Source organism: Asparagus officinalis, chromosome 7 (assembly GCF_001876935.1).
Source record: "Asparagus officinalis chromosome 7, Aspof.V1, whole genome shotgun sequence".
NCBI classification, from domain to species: Eukaryota; Viridiplantae; Streptophyta; class Magnoliopsida; order Asparagales; family Asparagaceae; genus Asparagus; species Asparagus officinalis.
This window is the reverse complement of record NC_033800.1, coordinates 1,117,170-1,137,919: the sequence shown is the minus strand read 5'-3', so window position 1 is coordinate 1,137,919 and position 20,750 is coordinate 1,117,170. Positions and strand designations below refer to the sequence as shown.

The following is a 20,750-nucleotide window of genomic DNA, read 5'->3' as shown; positions in this document are numbered from 1 at the left end:
AAAATGAAATGCACGGGACTAGCAGTATCGTGCATTTTCTGTGCACAAAACCTGCACATGTTTCTTTTACTCTGTTGCTTTTCCTGTCAATTCCCTGTATAAGCTCATATATCAAATCTAAAAATCATAAATTACACCATTGCATTTCCTGTCAATTCCCTATATAAAATCATATATCAAATCTAAAAATCATAAATTACACCACAAACTTATTTGCAAATTCAACAAATCACACCACAAATCCACTTACAAATCCAACAAATCACGCCACAAACCCACTTACAAATCCAACAAATCACGCCACAAACTCACTTACAAATCCAATAAATCACACCACAGTCTCGGCTACAAATCCAAAAACCATCTCACATCCCGAAATAGGTTTGTAATGTGCATACCAAAATAGGATTGTAATGTATATAACAATAATGATTAGTTTACATACATCCAAGAACTCTTCTCCTCCTCTTTGTCTTCGGCCTCCTCTATCCCGACCTTCGACGAGTTCGTGATCCAGTTGCGTTTGTGGTTGTGACGGTCCAGCTCTGTCATCAACACGTTGGGAAGGCCTAACTTCATTGTCATTTCTACGTCGTCCTCGTCTTTGTTGTGGTTGACGTGTGTATACGAATTGCATTACCTCTCGTCCATCATGAAGGTCTTCGTGAGTTCGGTGTAAGGCTTGGTGAAGCCTATTATTGACTGATATATTGATGCATGTTCCTGTGTTTCGGGATATCAGGATATGTACCTGCGATGGTTAATTTAAAAAATCCAAAATGCAAAAATTACTTTAAAATTCAAATTACATAATGTAAATTTCATATTCAATTCTATATTACCTGCTCGAGCCAATTCCATGCCACGATTTGCAATGGTTTGAACATCATCTATTGCTGATACCTGCAAATTTTTTAAAAAACACGAGTTAGCAATATTGAGAACAATATTGAGAAATGCCAATAAAAATGGACTTAAAACAAAACTTGACAATACTTACTAATTCTCTCTCATCTATACCCCGAGGCACATATCCTTTTTGCAACTCAACCGGTGTTGTGGTCGCATAGAGTATTCATCTTCTGGTTATCCCCCAATACCAAGTGTAGTAATCTGATTCCCGGGGAGTTGGTTTAATTTGCTTAACAATACAAAAATGTTTATCATTCCATCTGTGAATATAATTTTGATGCTCAGCTGCCCAGTCCTTTTGTTGGCCTCCTTTCTTTGCCTTCCTCTCTATTTTTTCAACAAATTCTGGAACATGTTGTGCAAGACCAAATTGTCGAAGCACGCGGTCCGGTACATGCATTTCTACTATCTCGAAACATATTAGAGGAACTCTGGCTCTCCATGTAACTGAGTATTCTGTCGTACCGGGGGTAGATGATTGAGAAATTGGGTGTAGGGCTCCCATTCCATCTACAGAGTGTTTCATATCATTAAAATCAAAGTTGATATATAGAAGAAAAAGCTAATTTTTATAGAAATGATACCTGAAAAATCTTCATACGGTCAAACTCATTTTGGTAGAAATCTAATTGTCTAGCCGGGGTCTCGTCATAATATTTTTGGACATTCCATCTGTGTTGTTTTCATAATTCAGTACGACAATGATAACTACAATTATATTTGCTATGTTAAAAAATATAATACCTACATCCCAGTGGAATTTGTCTATCTAGTGCATTCAGGCATAGTCTTGGCTTCAAGTGAAGTCTCTCCTATGCCCATACTTGTAGTAAGCTGAGGCACCCTTTAAAGTCACTATTTTTCATGAATGTCACTTTGGAAATCTCTCTATATAGGTACACCAAAATGGGACTACCCCACGATAGATTACCACATGTTTCCAAGTCCCCAATGAGTGGTAACCACCTAGCATGTTCACAACATTTCAAGTTATTAAAAAAAGCTAATTCATGTTAATTATTGTAAATACTAATTATACATATCTGGCAATGCACTTTATCTTTACTCGAATCTGGAAATAATATTGAACTGATCATGTGCATAATGTATGCACGTGCATGTTGCTCAATCAATATTTATGGCGCATCAATACCGACTATCATCGGGTGGATGAAAACTCTCACTGTATGTCTTTCGGTATTGAATTGTTGAATACCACGGCGAACAATACCGATTATATGGAATTCTAGCACCTCCCGACTGATTGGAAGAAGCCGCAAGAACATGTGCACAAGGTATTTTTTAGAGTTGTGGTATGTTACATGTGCAAGTGCAATCAACATCAAATAGTTTAACGGTGTAGATACCGTCATAATCCTATACCTGTCATTCATTGTTATTGAATACAGTAATTTAACATAATCTTGCCGCCTCAATTCTTCTATGCAAAATAGACTCATTTTTTGGTGTGTAACGCGTTGTCCAGTCTACGCCATCCTCACGTCTTTTGTTGAAGTATGTATTTAGCCTATAGAACATTCTCGCAACCAATGATTGTATTGGCATAGCTCGTGCTCCTTTAAGAACGCCGTTAAATCTCTCAGAGCAATTAGTTGTCATCATGCAAAACCGCACACTCTCATCCTTACATAATGTCCATCGATGCTCGAATGAGACTTCAAGTAATTAATCTTGGCGTACGGACACTAGGAATCCACTTGTATATAAGTTCAAAGAACCACTTCCAACTAGAAGTATCCTCTACCTCCACAAGTGCAAATGCTAGAGGAAATAAATCGGCATTTGCATCTACACCGGTCGTCACAAGAAACACGCCTTTGTATTTGCCGTATAAATGTGTACCGTCAATGCTCAATAACGGACGACAAAAAGTGAAGCCCTTAATAGTATGACCAAATACCCAAAATACTCGAGTAAACCTCTCCATCCTTGGTGCAATCTCTTCAGACAATATTTCATATTCAGTACCCGGATTATTTCGCTTGATAGCTTCAAGACATTGTAGAAGTAATTCATACGTTTTTTCCCAATCTCCAAATATTTTAGACAATGTTTTCCTCCTTACATCATATGCCTTATATTTAGATATCTTAATGCCTCGCATGTTATATACCCTTTGAAATATCTGACCTGCATTTAGATCAAGTTCAACTCTAACTTCAGGCATAATTAGCTTACATATATAAGAGGAAGATACAGAATAATCATCGACATCCACTAACGGATTGCAACATGTATGAAGTCTGTAATATCTAGATATTACAAATTGCCCATTTGATGATTTTCTCATAGCTACATTTAGCAACCAAGGACATTTCTTGTTTCTCTCATCTTGCTCATTTGCATGCTCTACTTCAATCTTCTCGTTAAAGTAACATTTTACATAGTAGTTTGTTGCATTAGTTTTTATCGTCTTGAATTTAACCTGATTTTTGATAGACCATTCTTAAATTGCAAAGATCAATGTTTCCTTGCTCTCGAATAGGTCCCCTTTTAAAAAGTGAAGTCCTTGTTGAAAATTTGGACCAACATCAACAAATTCAGCTTAAAAAGTATTTATCCAATCCTCATTATGAAACTAGTCGGGTAACAGATCTTCAGCTTCCACATAATCATTGTTAACATTAAATTATTCCATCCAACGGGAGTCATCATTGATTCCAGCTGCCACCTGCATGCTATCAATTTGCACGCTTTCTTCTTCAATATCTTCTGAGTCATCATTTGCTTCTTCTTCTACAATTAAGCTGACTGGTAGGTCACCCGTAACATGGCCCGAAGCATCGTTAAAAATAGTACGTGACGTCCTACCAAGAGAATGACCACTTAAATGTTATAGTTGAAACCATGGATCTTGACTTGGAGATGTCATAAAACTACTCGACTCGTTGTCTAAGTCAAGCATCCGAGAAAACTCTCATTGAGGTCGTGAAACTTGGGCAAATTCGTGAATCAAATACTTCTTAATGAACAACTTAATTGACACTTGCTTTTCGACTACTTATTTCATGTCATTCAATTTCTCATCGTCGGTAATCTCCACAACAATAGTTCTACTCTCATTTATCGGACAATTGAAGAACACCTTAATTGTATACTCTGCTTTATTAATTTTAGTAACTCTGTGTATTTCATTCATCATTCCATCAAAATTACATGACTTAGATAGCATAAACATTTTCCTAGAACCTTCCTCATACATAGGCATATTATTCAATCCAACGTCGAGGGTCCCATTGAAAAAGCAAATAATGGATATAGAGTTTGCCACTGAAACTAAAATCAACAGTTCATCATATGTAAATAATCTATTATAACTGAAAATATTAATCTTAATTTAAAATCAAATTTAAAACCCTAATCTCAACTGAAAAGCAAATAATGGCTAAAAACCTAATCTCAATTCACATTATTCATGGCTAAATCCTAATCATATTATAACTAAAAATTATTCATAAAATCATAATCCCAATTCACATTATTCATGGCTAAACCCTAAACCCAAATCTCAACTGAAAAGCAAAAAACCCTAATCCCAAATCACATTACTCAAGGCTAAACCCTAATCACATTATTCATGGCTTAACCCTAATCACAATACTCATGGTTAAACCCTAATCCCAAATCTCAACTAAAAAGCAAATTTTATGGCTAAACCCTAACTCCCAATTCATACCCCTCATCAAATTTAACAACAAAATTAAAAAAAAAAACCTTGATCAGAGCTTGGTCGGCGGCAGTGGTCAGGAGCTTGGTTAGCGGGGTCAGCGGGGGTCGGAGGAGTCGAGAGAGGGGCGAGAGTGGGGAGGGGCGAGAGAGGGGAGAGAGAGGGGAGGGGTCACGGGTGCAGGAAATGAGGGAATGAGGGGTTTCACGAGTAAAAAGAAAGAAATGCACGAGACTGCTAGTCCCGTACATTTCAATTGCTGACCGAACTACACGGGACTAGCTCGAAAAACTTCGCGACTGTAAAACCGACCATTTTCCGAAGAAAATGGTCGGTTATGCAGATTATTTTCTCATGAGATCGTTTTTGCTATATAAAATTGAAAAAATAGTCATTTTAAAAATTTGTCCTAATAATAATGATACTGCCCATATTTTACTTATTATCTACAATCTTTTGGAGAAAGGGGAGAAATTAGTGTCAACTTCATTCTTATCACTTTCTGTTATAGCCTTGTTCGCGTGGGCGCTGGAGAGCATAGCAAAGAGGAGAACCGGGGCATTGATGTGTGGTTGGGTTGTTTGATGCGGACTCAACTGGGCTCACAATAAAGCCGATGCTGCTGGAATGATGATTAGACTGCTGGTAGTACCAGATATAAAGTATGCCAAGCTGTTAGAAACCTGATGTATATATATATAGAGGGATTATTATCTAATAATCAGTCCAATGCCATGATTAGGCAAAAAAAAAGGAAAAAAAAAGAAAAAAAGGAAAAGAAGAAGAACAAGATATGATCCCTTTATTTAAACCTGATGTAGATATATATAGAGGGATTATTATCTAATAATCAGTCCAATGAGATGATTAGGCAATGGACCTCTTTTTGACCCACTGTTTTGATCACAAATAAAGTTTGTCTTCTATTGTTGCAGGAGTGAGAATGAAATTAATCATAATATGTTCATTCTGAAAGCCATGAGACTAGGAGCTCAGTTTAGTAAGAATTTTGCATAAAGAAACACTAAATTATAATCGGATATAAAACTCAACTAAGAGCCTTCGTATATTGACTATTATATAATACACCTCTTTCTCAGGCATCCGAGACTTTTCCCCAACTTTTATTAGGGACAGTGAATTCAAACCTGACAGCTTCAGCTCTATTAATTAAAGGGAAAAAAAAGCTCAGGGAAGAAGAAAAGAGAGAGAAAAGAGAAGCATAACAATTTACCACATCTCCACACAATGTCTCCATACATATTAGCATCATATATCCTTCTAAAACATAGCGATTTTTACCAATATAGGAGTGTAGTAGAGACTGTTAAAACTCCCCCCTTTTTTCTACAAGAAAAGATCCAATAATACTTTCTCATTAACTTCAACAGGTAGATAAGCATCCACACAACCAAAGATGAAAGATAGCTTCAGCAGAGCTACCACTCATTGCGATAAAATACAGTTCTGAACAACAAACATATCAATTCAAGAACCAGCTCAGGCATGCAACTCAAGACGACAAAAGTCTCAGGCAGCAAACAAATGGACTTTCTCATGCAGTCACTCGCACACTCAAAAAGTTTTCTGTAGGGCATAGAAGCTCGCATCTGGAGAAACTTCTAAGGCGTTTTTAAACAAGTAAATCATAATGGTTCTTTCCACTATACAATAATCGAACTGGGATCCTTGGCTTCACCTTTCTCGATTTCTTGCTGAATTCAGATCCATATTCTGCAATGGGAATAAAACCATTTCCTCGTGTTCTTGCATGCTGTCAATAAATGAAAGACATAGTCAGTAAGAAGAAACTGCAACGAAAAGTATAATCAGCTATGTCAACTAAACAATCCAATTGTAATAGATAATATTAACCTATTGGGTACTAGTTATTTAGTCAAGGATGTTTGTATAGCAGTGCATCATGCACCTGAAGAATACCCTTATAAAGTCGAGATGTCAGTCATATCTGAAACCAACAGTTCAAACTTTTTTAAAATCACCTGAAGAATAAACTTATATAGTTACAAGAAAAAGAGATAATTCTGCCTAACACAAGTGTTCTTCAGCATTATAGGTCCACAAAAATAAAAGCTGAGTAATAGTTTTAACCTTGTTTATCTTGATGACTATAACGGAAACAAAGGAACACAGTAATGAAAATCAAGACAACCAAACAAGTGACAACTGACAGATTGAGAAAATGCACACGACTGCATGAGTTTTAAAGAAACAGAAATATGCCATAATCAAGAATACCTCTTCCTCAGGTATATACACAATGATTGGTTGATGGATTAGCTTAGATAGAACCTGAAACAGATGTGAAACACACATAAGGTCTTACTGAAAAATTAGTGTTGATGTATTGCATATTTCAATTTCATAAGGGAAATTATGTCAAAGTTCATTGTAAAACATTGCTTACCAATAGTTCTGACTCTCCTCCCCAAAAATCGGATCGTTCAATGCGCTGACAATATCTACAGCAAGAAAGAAAATTATTTAACAGGCTTGCATCTTCTATCATTATCTCATCTATTCCGGAAACAACTTACCGTTTTAAAGATTCATCCACTGTAATTGCTATTAACGCTTCTTCATACTGAAGGCGTTCTTTATCGCTGTCACAAATAACTTCCTTGACAGCTATCCGTAGGTCATCTGAAAAGTTGTAGACATTTGCATATATATGAATATAAGATGGGGTAAAACAGGTGAATGTATATGATGTAAGATGTTTTCATTATAAAGAATAGATGCTTCGATAGTGGAGATGAACCCGTGACAGACACTCCAAAATTGTGATCCTTAATGGATACATATGTGAGTGAAAAACAAATGACCCTATGCACAATAGGAAATCTTCACTATAAAGAATAGATACTCCAAAAGCAGAGGTGAACCCATCCTAGAGCTCTGATATTCTGATACTAAACAGATATCGTGTGTCTTTGATTCTCCTTCCGCAACCTATAATCTAAGACGAATCAAAAGCTAAAATATAAAAAGAAACTGATTCAAAAATGATGAGGTTTGCAATTCAGAATCCCAGATATGTTTATACGATTTGCTCACTTTAATAAGAATTATGCTATTCTAGCTGTTCTCATATAATATGACAAGTTATTTGACAGAATGTGAACTGTGTTGTTCAACTCAACAAGTATTTGTGTTGAGAACTCATGTTACAATAACACAGAGAAACAAACACACATATGAACATGGGTATCTTAATTCTCTCCGAGCATACAGAATTTCCTAGAATCATTACTATCCAAATGGTTTTGTATTGTTATACTGTTTCAACACGCAAATGGGCACAGAGAAGCAAACAATTTGACGAGACTTGAATCCTTCTTCTCCAATTGATTGTCTTCTTCAACATGCTTGTTTATAACTCAAATGTCATAGTAGACACACCTCTTGCCCTTGACTTTTAAGTTTTTGAGCTCAGTAACACTAAAGAATAGCGTGTTAACAAGCATGATTTTTTTGCATTTTTCAATAAAATATGTGCGCAAAGTTATTTATTGTCCTCTTGACATGAAATAGTGTAAACTAGTTTGATTATGATGTTCTCTCCTATAAAACGGGTGAATCAACACAAGTTGAATATATATTATTATTCACTAAACTCAAAAGTAACTTGGTAAAAATAAGATTATAAATTATAACCGTCTTCAATCCACAGAGATTAGTACCCGCATCGTCTCTCTCTTCTCTCGGGCTAAGCGAAAGCCCCTTGTTCTTTGCCATTCCTTTCACCTACAAGCACCCATTATCTACCTAAGGATTTATGAACGAGATGCTTTATTGGCAGATTCAGCAGTAAATAAATGAAATTGGAGTTCACCAGCGCACGAAACATGCAGCGGCCATCGCCTGCGACTTTCTGAACAGAGTAGTGCTCCACTTTCTTCATCGCCGGCGAAACCCCACCTCTTTTAGGGCTCATAAAGTAGTAAGTACACAAGGAAGAGTAATTTTGAAGAAAAATCATGGCAGAGAATCGTACAGAGAGGGGCCGATTCTGGCGAAGAAACGAAGAGACTTAGGCGTCGGGGACGGAGAAATCTCTGGGTTGCAAAGCTCGAACTCCGCGGTTCCATCCCTGAGCTGCTGTAGGATAAAGTCTAGAGCATCAGTCTAGAGCATCCAAAAAAAAAAAAAAAACAGAGAGAAAAGAGGAAAATTAATAGAAAAAGGGAGGAAATTTGTGCAGTAAAAGTAGGAAAGAGTTTTAGATGGGAGACCGTTTGAAGGCCTTCGCCGGTTCGCCATCGAAAGAGTGGAATGAGAAAGAAGGGTTTAAGTAAAGACAGAGGGAGAACAATATCCGGGGAGGAGTGGCGAGCGCGCAAGCGATGGTGGCCTTTATAATTAGGCCTTGGGTTTCTGTTACTTGGTCCGGCCCATTTACTTAGCGCTTAAAAGTTTTTTTTTAATTAAAATTTTTAAATACATGAAACTCAAAATAATACCGTCAATTTTCATCTTTTGACGATCTCTGAATCCATGAAAAGCTTCGAATCCATGAAAAAAATATTAAAAAGGAAAGTTTATTGATGAAAAGTTATTATCCTTTGGGGTTACATGATTCTTCTTAAATAGAAAAATAAACAAGACTCTTAATAAGACTAGAATTACAAAGAAATAGAAAGTATCAAATCCTAGAAACAAATTATGAATCAAAATTAAATGAGGTTTACGACAGGGACCCAAAATATGGGACCAACAGGGAAGACATATGAGGTGTTCCCCTCCTATTGCATAATGAGCTGGCCATCATTAATGATGATCAGCTCATTATGCAATAGGAGGGGGACACCTCACATGTCCCCCATGTTGGTGTCATATTTTGAGTCCTTGGGAAATTTTTTTAATTATATTTATTTCCTAATCTAATTTGGCTCTAATATTAAATTTATTTCCTAATTTAAATAGACTTTAATTTATTACTAAAAATAAACTAAAAGATTATTATTTTTAAATTTTACCCAAAACTAGATATTACTTATGAGATTTTAAAAATCTGACAATCTAGTTGGCTCCGTCTCGTCGAGATAGACGATTTGTATATATAATATGTCAGAATCCGCCTTCCGGATTGGAAGATATAATTGTTTCTTTGTAAAATTGTGTTAATGCCCAAAAAGCAAAATCTTCATGTGTTGTAGACCCTTTGACTTTTTCCCATATGGTTCAGCCCTTAAATTAGAGATCTATGTTCTACATTCCTCTTTTAGCAATTATTACATGCCAACTAAGCATAGACAAAGAATAAAAAGTAAAAAAACCCTAAAATACCCTTATCTCCTCTATTCTTTCTTGCTAAGTGATCTAAAAGCAGGTTGAATTAGACTTGACATAAAAGTCTATTTCATATCAAGTCTAATTCAGTTCATGTTAAGTCTAATTTAATTTCTTTTAAGTCTAATTTAAATTACGTTATGTCTAATTCAACTTGTTTTAAGTCTAATTTAATTCATGTTAAGTCTAATTCAACTCGTTTTAAGTCTAATTACATGTTAAGTCTAATTAATTCATATTAAGTCTAATTTAATTTCTTTTAAGTTTAATTTAAATCATGTTATGTCTAATTCAACTTATTTTAAGTCTAATTTAATTGGACTTAACATAAAACTAGACTTAAAAAAGTTGAATGAAACTTAACATGATTTAAATTAGACTTAAAAAGAATTTAACATGATTAAAATTAGACTTAACATGAACTGAATTTAGACTTAACATGAAATTAAGTTGGACTTAACATGAAATTAGATTTAACATGAACTATCATTAGACTTAACATGAACTGAATTTAGACTTAACATGAAATTAAGTTGGACTTAACATGAATCAAGTTAGACTTAACATGAAATTAGACTTAACATGAATTGATATTAGACTTAACATGAACTGAATTTAAACTTAACACGAACTAAAATTGGATTTAACACTAATCAAGTTGGACTTAACATGAAATTAAACCTAGCATGAACTGTTATTAGACTTAACACGAATCAAGTTGGACTTAATATGAAATTAGATTTAACATGAACTATTATTAGACTTAACATGAACTAAAATTAGACTTAACACGAACCAAGTTAGACTTAACATAAAACTACACCTAACATGAACTATTATTAGACTTAACATAAACTGAATTTAGACTTAATATGAATCAAGTTGGACTTAACATGAACTATTATTAGACTTAATTAACATGAACTGAATTTAGACTTAACATGAACTGAATTTAGACTTAACACGAATCAAGTTGGTCTTAACATAAAATTAGACTTAAAAGGAATTAAATAAGATTTAACAACAATCAAATTGGCCTTAACATGACGTAAAATTTGACTTAACATGAAATTAGACTTAAAATAAGTTTAAATAGACTTAACATGATGTTGGCCCTATAGTTTTGATGATGATTTGTCAAAAAATTTATCGCTAATCTATTCTCTAGTTTTTGTTGTTTTGTTTTTCTCTTTACAGGTAATTCAACACACGACAATCAAGCATTAAAGATTCAAGTTCATGTGTGTGCATTCACCTAGGTATAAGTTTAGTTTGCTTGCATATATCGTATGTCTATATTTAAGCTCAATATATGTACACTTAACACAGTTTTGACATCTTTCTATCATATAAATGATTTTTCATCAAACTTTGTTACTACAGCTTTTAGTTCATGTTTACATCTTTCTCATACCTTATTATATATATATAATGTATGCATGATACATATATACGTGTTTACAAGTCATATCTTAATTTTCATGTTCACGAAAAACAGGTTTTCTGAACACTTTTCAAAAACAGGGAGTTTTCACAAATAAAAATTGATTTTCTAAAAATTCCTTTTCAAACATGTTTGTTTCATCATTTAGAAATTTTCCTCAAAGTTTTACTATTTTTGGAATTAATTTGATATTTTTATTGTATTTTTAAAATCAGCCCAAAACCTGTCATATGCCATGTATCAGTTTGCGGTCGACCGTCACGGTCGACCGCCAGCAGCAAACTTTCTTAGTATGGCTCTTATGTACCGCCACGGTCGACCACCAGCTTTCAAACCCAATTCTTAGCTTTTTTATGCCTCGCGGTCGACCGCGAGATTTCCACGGTCGCCCGCCGATCTCATCATTGCCTTTTAACGTCTATTTTCTGTAACAGCTGTCTAAGGCTATTTTGGTCTTTTCAAGTTGGTTTTGGCTGATATTTTGAGTGGATATAAATACCCTATTGCTGTTCTCTTTCATACATATCAAGAGTTTGTTTTTACATAAGTTTTAACAAGAGATTAAGAGTTGTTTAAGAGCTGTTTAAACTGATTTCCTTAATCTGTTCTAAGAGAAGTTTTCTACAACAAGAAGAAGCTTTCAACTCCTATTTGGGATCATCATATACTATTCTTCTTGTTTATTGAGAAGTTTCCTAAACTCTTTCTTATATAGCTTATTGATTCATTTTCATAACTTAGCTATATTTTATTTGAGTTGCATATTATCTATTCACTGTTATCACACACACAATTTTGAGCTTAATATTTTTATACTATATAGTGTGGGTTGTGGGGTGTGATTTAGTGAGTATGAGCTTCATTGTGTTCTCATTTGTTATCGAGAACAAATCATTTTATTTAATCATTGTTGTGAGTATCACTTGTAATATACTTGTACACCGAGAGAAGTGTGAGGCGTGAGACGGGATCGAATCCAATAGGAGTGGCGCCGGTTGACGAACCTAGGGAGAGGTTGCATCCGAGCACTTGAGAAGGAGGACACGGGCTAGGTTCCTACACATAGTGTGTAAAGTGTGATTGCATAGTATTGGTTGTGTGAGAGTTTTCGGTAAGCTTGTAAACCGAGTGTGTAGAAGTTCCGGCTTCCAAGCCGGATTATGATAGTGAAGATCTCCTCGAGGTGAGGAGCGGGGACGTAGGTTGTGGTGACCGAACCTCGTAAACATATCGTTTGTTTGGGTTTTGCTTAGCGTACATTTTATTTGTGCTTATTCATATCATTCTTGCTCATATCTATCTTATATCTTTCTTGCAAGAATAAATTAATCAATATAATTTTAATTGGAATTTAATCGGGATTAGATTAGTATAAGACCCTAATCACCCCTCTCTAGGGTCTAATAATTGGTATCAGAGCTTGATGCTCTTTGATTTAAGGTCTAATCACCTTGAGTTAAATATCCAAGTTATCGTTCTTGTGCTAATATTTTTTTATTATATTTTGCTTCTTGCACATAATCTTTATGGATATATATGATGCATCTAGTTTAGGTTATGCTATTAATGTTGCTCCTCATTTAGATAGTTTTCCTTATGCTCAATGGTGTGTTAGATTCAAACTTTTTGTTCAATCTAAACAATTCGATTTATGGGAGATTATTGAGGATGCTTATACTGTTCCCGCTTTGGAAAAATCAAAGTGGAATATAGATGATAAAAGAATGTTTAATATGAATAAAATTTTATTAGAATATTTGCTTAGTGCTTTTCACTCATCGTTTTCTAACAAATTTGCTCATTTTGATAGTGCTTACACATTATGGAAATTTATTGAAGCACATCAAGGGGACTTGGAGGCTATTCAATAAGCGTTGGAAAATCCCGCTTTGAATTCTAAAGAAGCCTCATCTCCATGTACAATACCACTAGGTGATAACCCTAGTGAGGTATGCGAACTTGATAACGATGATATTATTACTTTTGATGAGCTTGCTCTTGAGTTTGAAAAATTACACAATTGCTATATTGATGTAAAAAGTAAGTATGTTGATATGAAATCTATTCATGAAACACTAGACACTAAGTTTAATTTCATTGCAAATGAAAATATAATTATTAAAGAATGCAATGAAAAGTTGAGTTTATAAAATGCTAGTTTGCTTCATAAAAATTGTGATGCCATGTTAGAAGTAAATAAGTTAAAATCTATGATAAATAATCATGTTTATCATACTTCTAGTAACAATGCTTGTATACACAATGATGAGTTGAATCAAATGAGAAAATGAATATCTTCCTTAGATTCAACACTAAATACTTGTATTGCTAATAATAAAAAGCTTATGGACTTGTGTGCTAAGTTCAATGTTAATTCTTCTAAGAAACATATTCACTATGCACACATATATGACAAAATTCACAAATGTTCTATTTGCGGTCGTAAAGGCCATTTAGCTTAATTTTGTCATAATGCACAAAAAATTAACAAGCCTATTCATGATTGTGCATCCCATCAAGCTTCCTCATCACAAACACATGTACACACACATAGTATAAATCATAAACATGCTCATGTGTATGTTTTCACCGAAAGTTGCTTCCATTGTCGATTCCATTAAACTTTGATTTGTTTACAAGAAATTACAATGAAAATAAATGAAAATACAACTCTCGAGAAAATAACACAGAAATTATTTATCAACTCCTGCTTTGTGGGACTTTGCCTGTGCCGTGAGTGCTTTGGCTCGTGGACCACCGATTCGCAGATCGTGAGGGTGTTTAGGGATCTTTCCTTCGTTTATCGAAGTAAAGATTTGAAAGCGAATATCTTATCGATGTAAGATGTTCACTCTTCCAAAGATCAAGTCTAAGCTTAGATCTCTAGGATTCACCGAATGATGCTTGTCAAAGGGTGAAAGTTCTCTTTTTCTTCCTCAAAATCACCAAAAGCTCAAGTCTCTTCTGCTCCAAAATGCTCTCTATTCTTTATTTCATGTCTAGGGAGGTATTTATAGGGGTAGGAGTGCATAACAGTTGAAACGGGGGCAAAATAACCGACCGGGTGACTATTCTTTGGCCGCTACAGTCGACACTGCCGCGGCTATTGGCGCGGCAGTGTGGACTACCGCGGCCAAAGAGGCAGTTAATAGCACGTTCCATAGTGCTTGAAACCGTTCTCCCACGTCCTTTAACCACCTTTTTCGTGGTTTAACTGCTTGCCCACGTCAGCACACGTCCTATCTCTGATATACCGCCACGTGGACTTCAAATAATCATCATATAACTGCCTTGTAACCAACATAGCACGCCCTATAATAGCCGCTGCACCTTATGCTATCGTGCCTTAGCCGCGGCACGATATGCTGTCGCGCCTCTTAGCCGCGGCACCATGGGCTGCCGCGTCTTAGCCGCGGCACCATGGGCTACCGCGTCTTAGCCGTGGCATCATGTATTATCGTGCCTCAGCCGCGCCGCCATGTACTGTCTGTTGGTGTGTACATTATTCTTCCACGTTATCTCGCTTCCTTTGAATGATACCCTCTGATTAAGAGACTGGCGTTCATCGTCTTCTCTTTGCCTTGAGTGGTATTTGGATGTCTATAAGCATTTTTTGATGCCTACAGATACCCCCTCCAAAGTATCTCAGACTCATTATTTTGGAGAGGAGTCTGGGACACTTTGGATATGATAAGTTTTCCTTACAATTTCTTCAGTACTTTATTAAGGAAGTTGCGTAAGATGGTCTATAAATGGCTTCAATTCTTGACTTCTTCATCTTTTAGCATATTAGTGTTTTGTAGAATAGCTAAAATTCTTCCGGTACTGCGTTTATCGCGTGGCCGTTGTCGAAGTCTTGAATTAGAACTACCGTCGAAGAATGGAGAAATAGTTTATACTCATATACTATATTGGAGTGTTTGGAAAATAGTTTAACCTCATATACCCGTTAGGAGGTTTGGGAAATAGTTTAACCTCATATACCCGTTGGAGGAAAGGGAGAAGCAGTTTATACTCTTATACTCTTTGGAGTTAGGGAAAACAGTTTATACTCGTGTACCCGATGGAGTATCTTGGTCTCTTTTTGTTGGTAGAGATGAACCCGAAATCGGAGAGGAAGAATTTTATATTCTATCTCCTGGTCTCTTGTTTGTTGGTAGAGATAAACCCAAAAATCAGAGAGGAAGAATTTTATATTCTATCTCCTAGTCTCTTGTTTGTTGGTAGAGATGAACCCGAAATCGGAGAGGAAGAATTTTATATTCTATCTCCTGGTCTCTTGTTTGTTGGTATTGAATAATCCTAACTATCATAAGGTTTGACTATTCAACTCAAAAGGGGACCTTTCGTTCGCAAAATGAATCAAAAGGAGGTTTTGGCTGTGGTCCTAACTGTAGTAAGGTTTGACCAAGTGGGAGTTTTGAGATGATCCTAATCGTTTAAAGATTTGATCGTTCAATTTGTGGACCTCTCGTTCATGGAAGGAATCGAGAGGAGATTTTAGCTTTGGTCCTAACTGTAGGAAGGTTTGACCAAATGAGAATTTGAGACGATTCTAACTGTTTAAAGGTTTGATCGTTCAATTTGTGGACCTCTCGTTCCTGGAAGGAATCGAGAGGGGATTAACTCGCCTGCCCGAGTTCGGAGTCGAATCCGCCAGCAAGCCCCAAAACCGTCAGTACAGCTGGGTATCCACTACCCCACGTGCTGAGATGGACCTTCCCATCTCTCTCGACCCGAAGGGAGAGAGAGCACAGTACCCCAGGACCGTCAAACGGCCGCTCGCAGTGCGCACAGCGCGAAGGGACTGGACAGGTGTCGAGTCAACCTGAGCATTCATAAATGCGACTCACCTCGGATGTCTGAGCCAAGAGCTGGATCCGCCGGCACTCGGCAAGCTGGCTAGACCCACTCGAGTACTGTACACCTACTTCACCGCCTCTCCTGACCGGAAAGGAGAAAGCGTCGTGCTCAAAGCACGCCGGGCGGTCACGCACAGTACAAGTGATCGGACAGACACTTCATCGATCTGCGAACTCATAAATGCGGTTCATTAATGCTGGTCAAATCCACTCGGATAGCAGTCGTTTGTTGCCTCACATACAAGAATGGGCCTTCCCATCGTAGGTGACAGGACATAGAACACAATCCCTGGAATGACCGTTCATGGTATCGAGGAACGGCGAGACGTCTCTGAAGAGGATGTGGTCACATCCCACAATTCAAGGAGAAGTCAAGCTGTCCTTCTTTCATTTAAAAACCCCTTCCAGCACGATGGAAGAGAGGTCGCAAAACTTGGAGAAAAAAGAGTTGAGACCAAGCTGTTAGCAAATCCTTGCATTACAGCACTGCTGCCTAGTTCCGGGCTCCGATCGCCGACGAACCAAGCAGACCCGAACTCCATTGCCCCGAGCTTCTACTGCGAACTGAAGCTCTCCAGCAACCTCATTCAAACGGTCCAAGGGAAGCAGACTCGACCCGACCATCGAGCGAAGCGTCCTATAGCCACCTAAAGTCCCCACACAAAAACAAAGAGGGCCTTCCCTCTGCTTCTGTTGTAAACATTTGATTTGTTAGTTTGTAATAAGCTTTCTTATAAATACAAACGAAACTCCTTTCTTCGGAAGAATCAAATTTTCACCCTACAGAAGATGGCGACCACAGTGGGAGCAGCTGTTTCATCGAGTGAAATGGTGGTGGCTCAGTTTGATGAGGTTACTATCGGGACGACAGTAGAGTCCCTCGAAATCGAGTTCGACCAGGCCAAGTACGAAGAATACTTGTCCTCCTCCTCCTCGGGTGGCAATGCGTCCCGCAAACGCCACAGAGCTGTGCGCCGAGGCCGACCTCAGACGGTCAAAGCCTCCGCACCCGAGGGTTCCAACCGAGTCTCATCGGAGGAGCCCACTCCCTCGCGATCGATCAAGGCCAAGCCAGAGATCGAGCGCAAGGGGCGAGGGTCTCCCAGATGGATCGCCAAGCGGTCCACACAGACACCTGCCTCGGAGGGAGCGCCGGTTCACTCCGGCACAAACCATACTGCCACAACCCACGGTGAAGTTCTCCCCGCTGGGAGAGCTAACCAACGGCGACGGAAAACACCTGTCAGACAGGAGGTCCAAACCTCCATTTCTCAGGACGGCCTGAACCATCATACAGGCCCGAGAAACAATAGATGGGAAGGCAAACTGCCCGACGTCGGAAGTCCCTCCAAATCAAGGGCGCCAACCGAGGACGACAGAGCCACCCGCTCAGGAGGACTTCGCTTCTCAGGTCATATCCCTGATGCGAATAGACCACACCGAGTGTACGAGCCTACCCGAGTAGGCGAATCCTCGAAGGCTGGCAAGCCTAAGGCTGGCGAGCCTCGCCATAATCATTTGGCGGATAAACGTAAAGGAAAGGAAATAGGCGGTTCCTCCCGAACCCGCTCTTCTAAACATGGGGTCGAAACTCGCCCACGTACTGGAGTTCGCTCAAACGCGAAGACTCGCCAGTCAAGGCGAGATCGCCCGACTCCAACACCAAGGCGTTCCACCCAACGCGCGCCAGAGAGAGCGCCCAAAAATCTCTCGTCAGCTCACCAGAGCGACTCTTCTGAGGCCGGGGGTTGTCACCAACCACCCGTAGAAGACCTCAGAGAATTCTTGACTCGCAAACGCACTATTCACGAGGCGAATCCTCAGTGTCATTGCGAGAGACTCATCCACACGGTCCTCGCCGACTGCCAATGCGTTGGAACGGCGAAACCTTCGGTGTTTGAGAGGCTTTCTCAACAGTCCTCTCGACCAAGGCCCTCCCGTCGAAGGCGCCGTCACCAGAAAAGACGCGTTAATGACGACCTGGAGCTCTCATCCGCCACGGTCAACATGACGGATAAGGGGAAGGTGGTACTCTCCGACTCGCCAGACTCGGACTCCGTCTTAAGACCTAATACCCGGTTCGCTCGACGCCGGCAGGAAGGCATATTCCAGCGAACCCGTAGTCGCAGGGGGGTAGGAATTGGGTTTGACTATTCCACCCTAGTACCTCCCTCCTGCGGTGAAGACGGAAGTTATTCAGGCAGCGGCCACATCTAGACCTCGCGCTCCAAGTCAGACGCCGCAGTGCGAGAGTGCACATGACCGGGACCTCGAGTACCGAGAGCAACAATGGTCCCAAAAGCGGGAGGAACGCAGGCGACCATCGATCTCTAAGAGAGTGATTGGAGGAACTGCTGAACAGAAGAAGAAGAAGAAGAGGACCCAGACGTCCCTTACCCGGGCAGAACCAGGCGACAAGGAGTGGAGGTACCTCTCACACCAGCGCTGATAACAGAGGATGATCAGGCAGTCCGATTTACTCCTCCATAACACATCGCAGGAACACCTCGCACACGCGGAATAGCACCCGGTGACAAAAGATGATTCGCGAGTTCCAGGCCAACTGAACACGCTGAAGCTTCAGCCAAAACATTGAACAAGCTGGGAGTGGTACGTCCTACGCCTATCGAATGGCGATCGGTCCCATACCCAGCGAAGTTCAAGCCGATCAGTTTGGTAGCAGTTTGATTCGCAAGGAAGTCACCCTGCTGCATGCACATCTATTACTTCAACTGGCGCCAGACCGGGATTCCTTACCGGGAACGACGCCATTCTCACTCGACTATTCATAGGTCACCTCAAAGGGGTAGCCTCTTGAATGGTTCCGCAAACTGGAGCCCGGCTCTCATACAAAGATTGGGCCGGACGTTGAAAAAGCTTTTTCCTCGCCGCTTCTTCGACGACGACGGAAGTGTCGCATGGCACTCTCCTCGCCTGAGATGAAGCAGCGGACGGAAGTCGGATGTCAGTTAACGACTTCGTAAAAGATTTCGGAATCGGTCGTCCACTGTGGACAAGTTTCCGAGCGACGCTGATTGAGATGTGCCCGCAACAATCTGTCGATAACATAATCCTTCCAAAATAGGTGGCAGTGAGACCCGGACTTGGAAGGAACTTGTTCGCAAGCGCGAACAGTCGAAAATAGGCATCAAAAAGGCTGGAGCGGAAGAGCGCACAGTCCAAAAATGGAGCGCAGACGCCAGCCCTGCACGAGAAGCCCTCCTCGTCCGAGAGGAAAAGAAATCATGCAAGTCGACACCGCACCCGGCACCAAAGGTACTCAACAAGCCTAAACCCAGGCAGTTTGAGCCACGTCCCAGCGGACATATGACATTTTCAAAGAAGACCAGGTGGTACAGTTGACTCTCGACAACTCTACTCAAAGAGTGACTGCGAAATTAAGTTGCCAGAGCCGCCAAACCGAAGAGAGGCGGACAAAACCGGTGACCCAAGCTACTGTGCATATCACAGATTCCTCGGTCATCACACAACCAAGTGCTACGTCCTCAAGGACAAACTCCAGGCCCTCTACGATGCGGGGGTCTTGCAGAAAGAGAAGGTCCAAAAGCAGGTGACGGCGAACATGGTCACTTTGAGCTTTGGGACGGGTCTCCCAGAGGTTCAAGCTCTGGCGGGGATAATTCCTATCCCCAAGGCGGTTTTGAAGATCACTAACGACGATCCTCACAACCAGCGGGAAAAGGGTTTGGTTCCACAAACTCTGCCATCAGGGCAGGTGATGTGGGTCCATCCGGACCTCCTCGACGACGAGCAGTGGACCACACAGCCTTCTAAGGAGGCTAAGAGAAAGCATTGCAACGTGGTCACCGCCATCCTGGATACAGATGACGCGGCGATGACTGCCTTAACCGACTCTGAAGAAGACACCAACGTCTTCGCCACGAGAGCCGGAAAGGAGTTTGCAAAACAATATCCCGCGAGGACGGAAAACCCAGCAGGACCTCCCGCGAGGCCGGCCGCAGCAGTCCCTCCCAATCCGGATGAGCCAAGTTCAAGCCGCCAGCCTTACCGGTTCAACGTGCTCGCGCAATTGAAAAGCATACCCGCGCGAATCACCGTGTACGACCTCCTCCGGTTGTCTAGGCCTACCCGGGAAGCCTTACAAGAGGCGTTGGCTGACGCAGAGGCGTTCTCGACCCATTTCTCAAAAGAAACGGAGATCGAACAGGGCTGTACAACTTGCTGCCAAGTCTCAGAGAGACAGATCCCCTGCATCACTTTCACCCCCGAGGACATGCTCATCAAGAACACGTCCCACGACCGGCCGCTGTACTTCACGGGATACGTCGGCTCGGCGAAAGTGGAGCGGATCCAGGTTGACCCGGGGCGCTGTACTTCACAGGATACGTCGGCTCGGCGAAAGTGGATCGGATCCAGGTTGATCCGGGGTCTGCACTGAGCATCGTGCCCCTGAAGTTAATCAGACACTTGGGGATACCACCGAAGCGCTTAGCCTCGACCTCGACTACCATCTTCGGCTTCAACGCCACGGGTACTCGCCCGCTCGGCA

The 20,750-nt window shown here is 40.0% G+C and overlaps 1 protein-coding gene across 1 annotated transcript; it reads right to left on the bottom strand.

Annotated features, from left to right (window-relative positions):
- LOC109850410 (OTU domain-containing protein At3g57810) lies at positions 5,875-8,964 on the bottom strand. Its single transcript, XM_020420431.1, has 8 exons — positions 8,857-8,964; positions 8,619-8,736; positions 8,457-8,544; positions 8,305-8,368; positions 7,159-7,264; positions 7,029-7,083; positions 6,860-6,913; positions 5,875-6,374 (listed from the first exon to the last, which is right to left on the bottom strand). The coding sequence occupies exons 1-8, from the start codon at positions 8,882-8,884 to the stop codon at positions 6,234-6,236; spliced, it is 654 nt and encodes a 217-aa protein (XP_020276020.1). The 5' UTR covers positions 8,885-8,964; the 3' UTR covers positions 5,875-6,233.

Coding starts and splice junctions, on each gene's coding strand:
- LOC109850410 (XM_020420431.1), bottom strand. CDS start 8,884: ATGGCGAACCGGCGAAGGCCTTCAAACG. Junction 7,265..8,304: donor AGAAGAGAGAGACGATGCGG/GTACTAATCTCT, acceptor ACAACTTTTCAG/ATGACCTACGGATAGCTGTC. Junction 7,084..7,158: donor GTGGATGAATCTTTAAAACG/GTAAGTTGTTTC, acceptor TTCTTGCTGTAG/ATATTGTCAGCGCATTGAAC.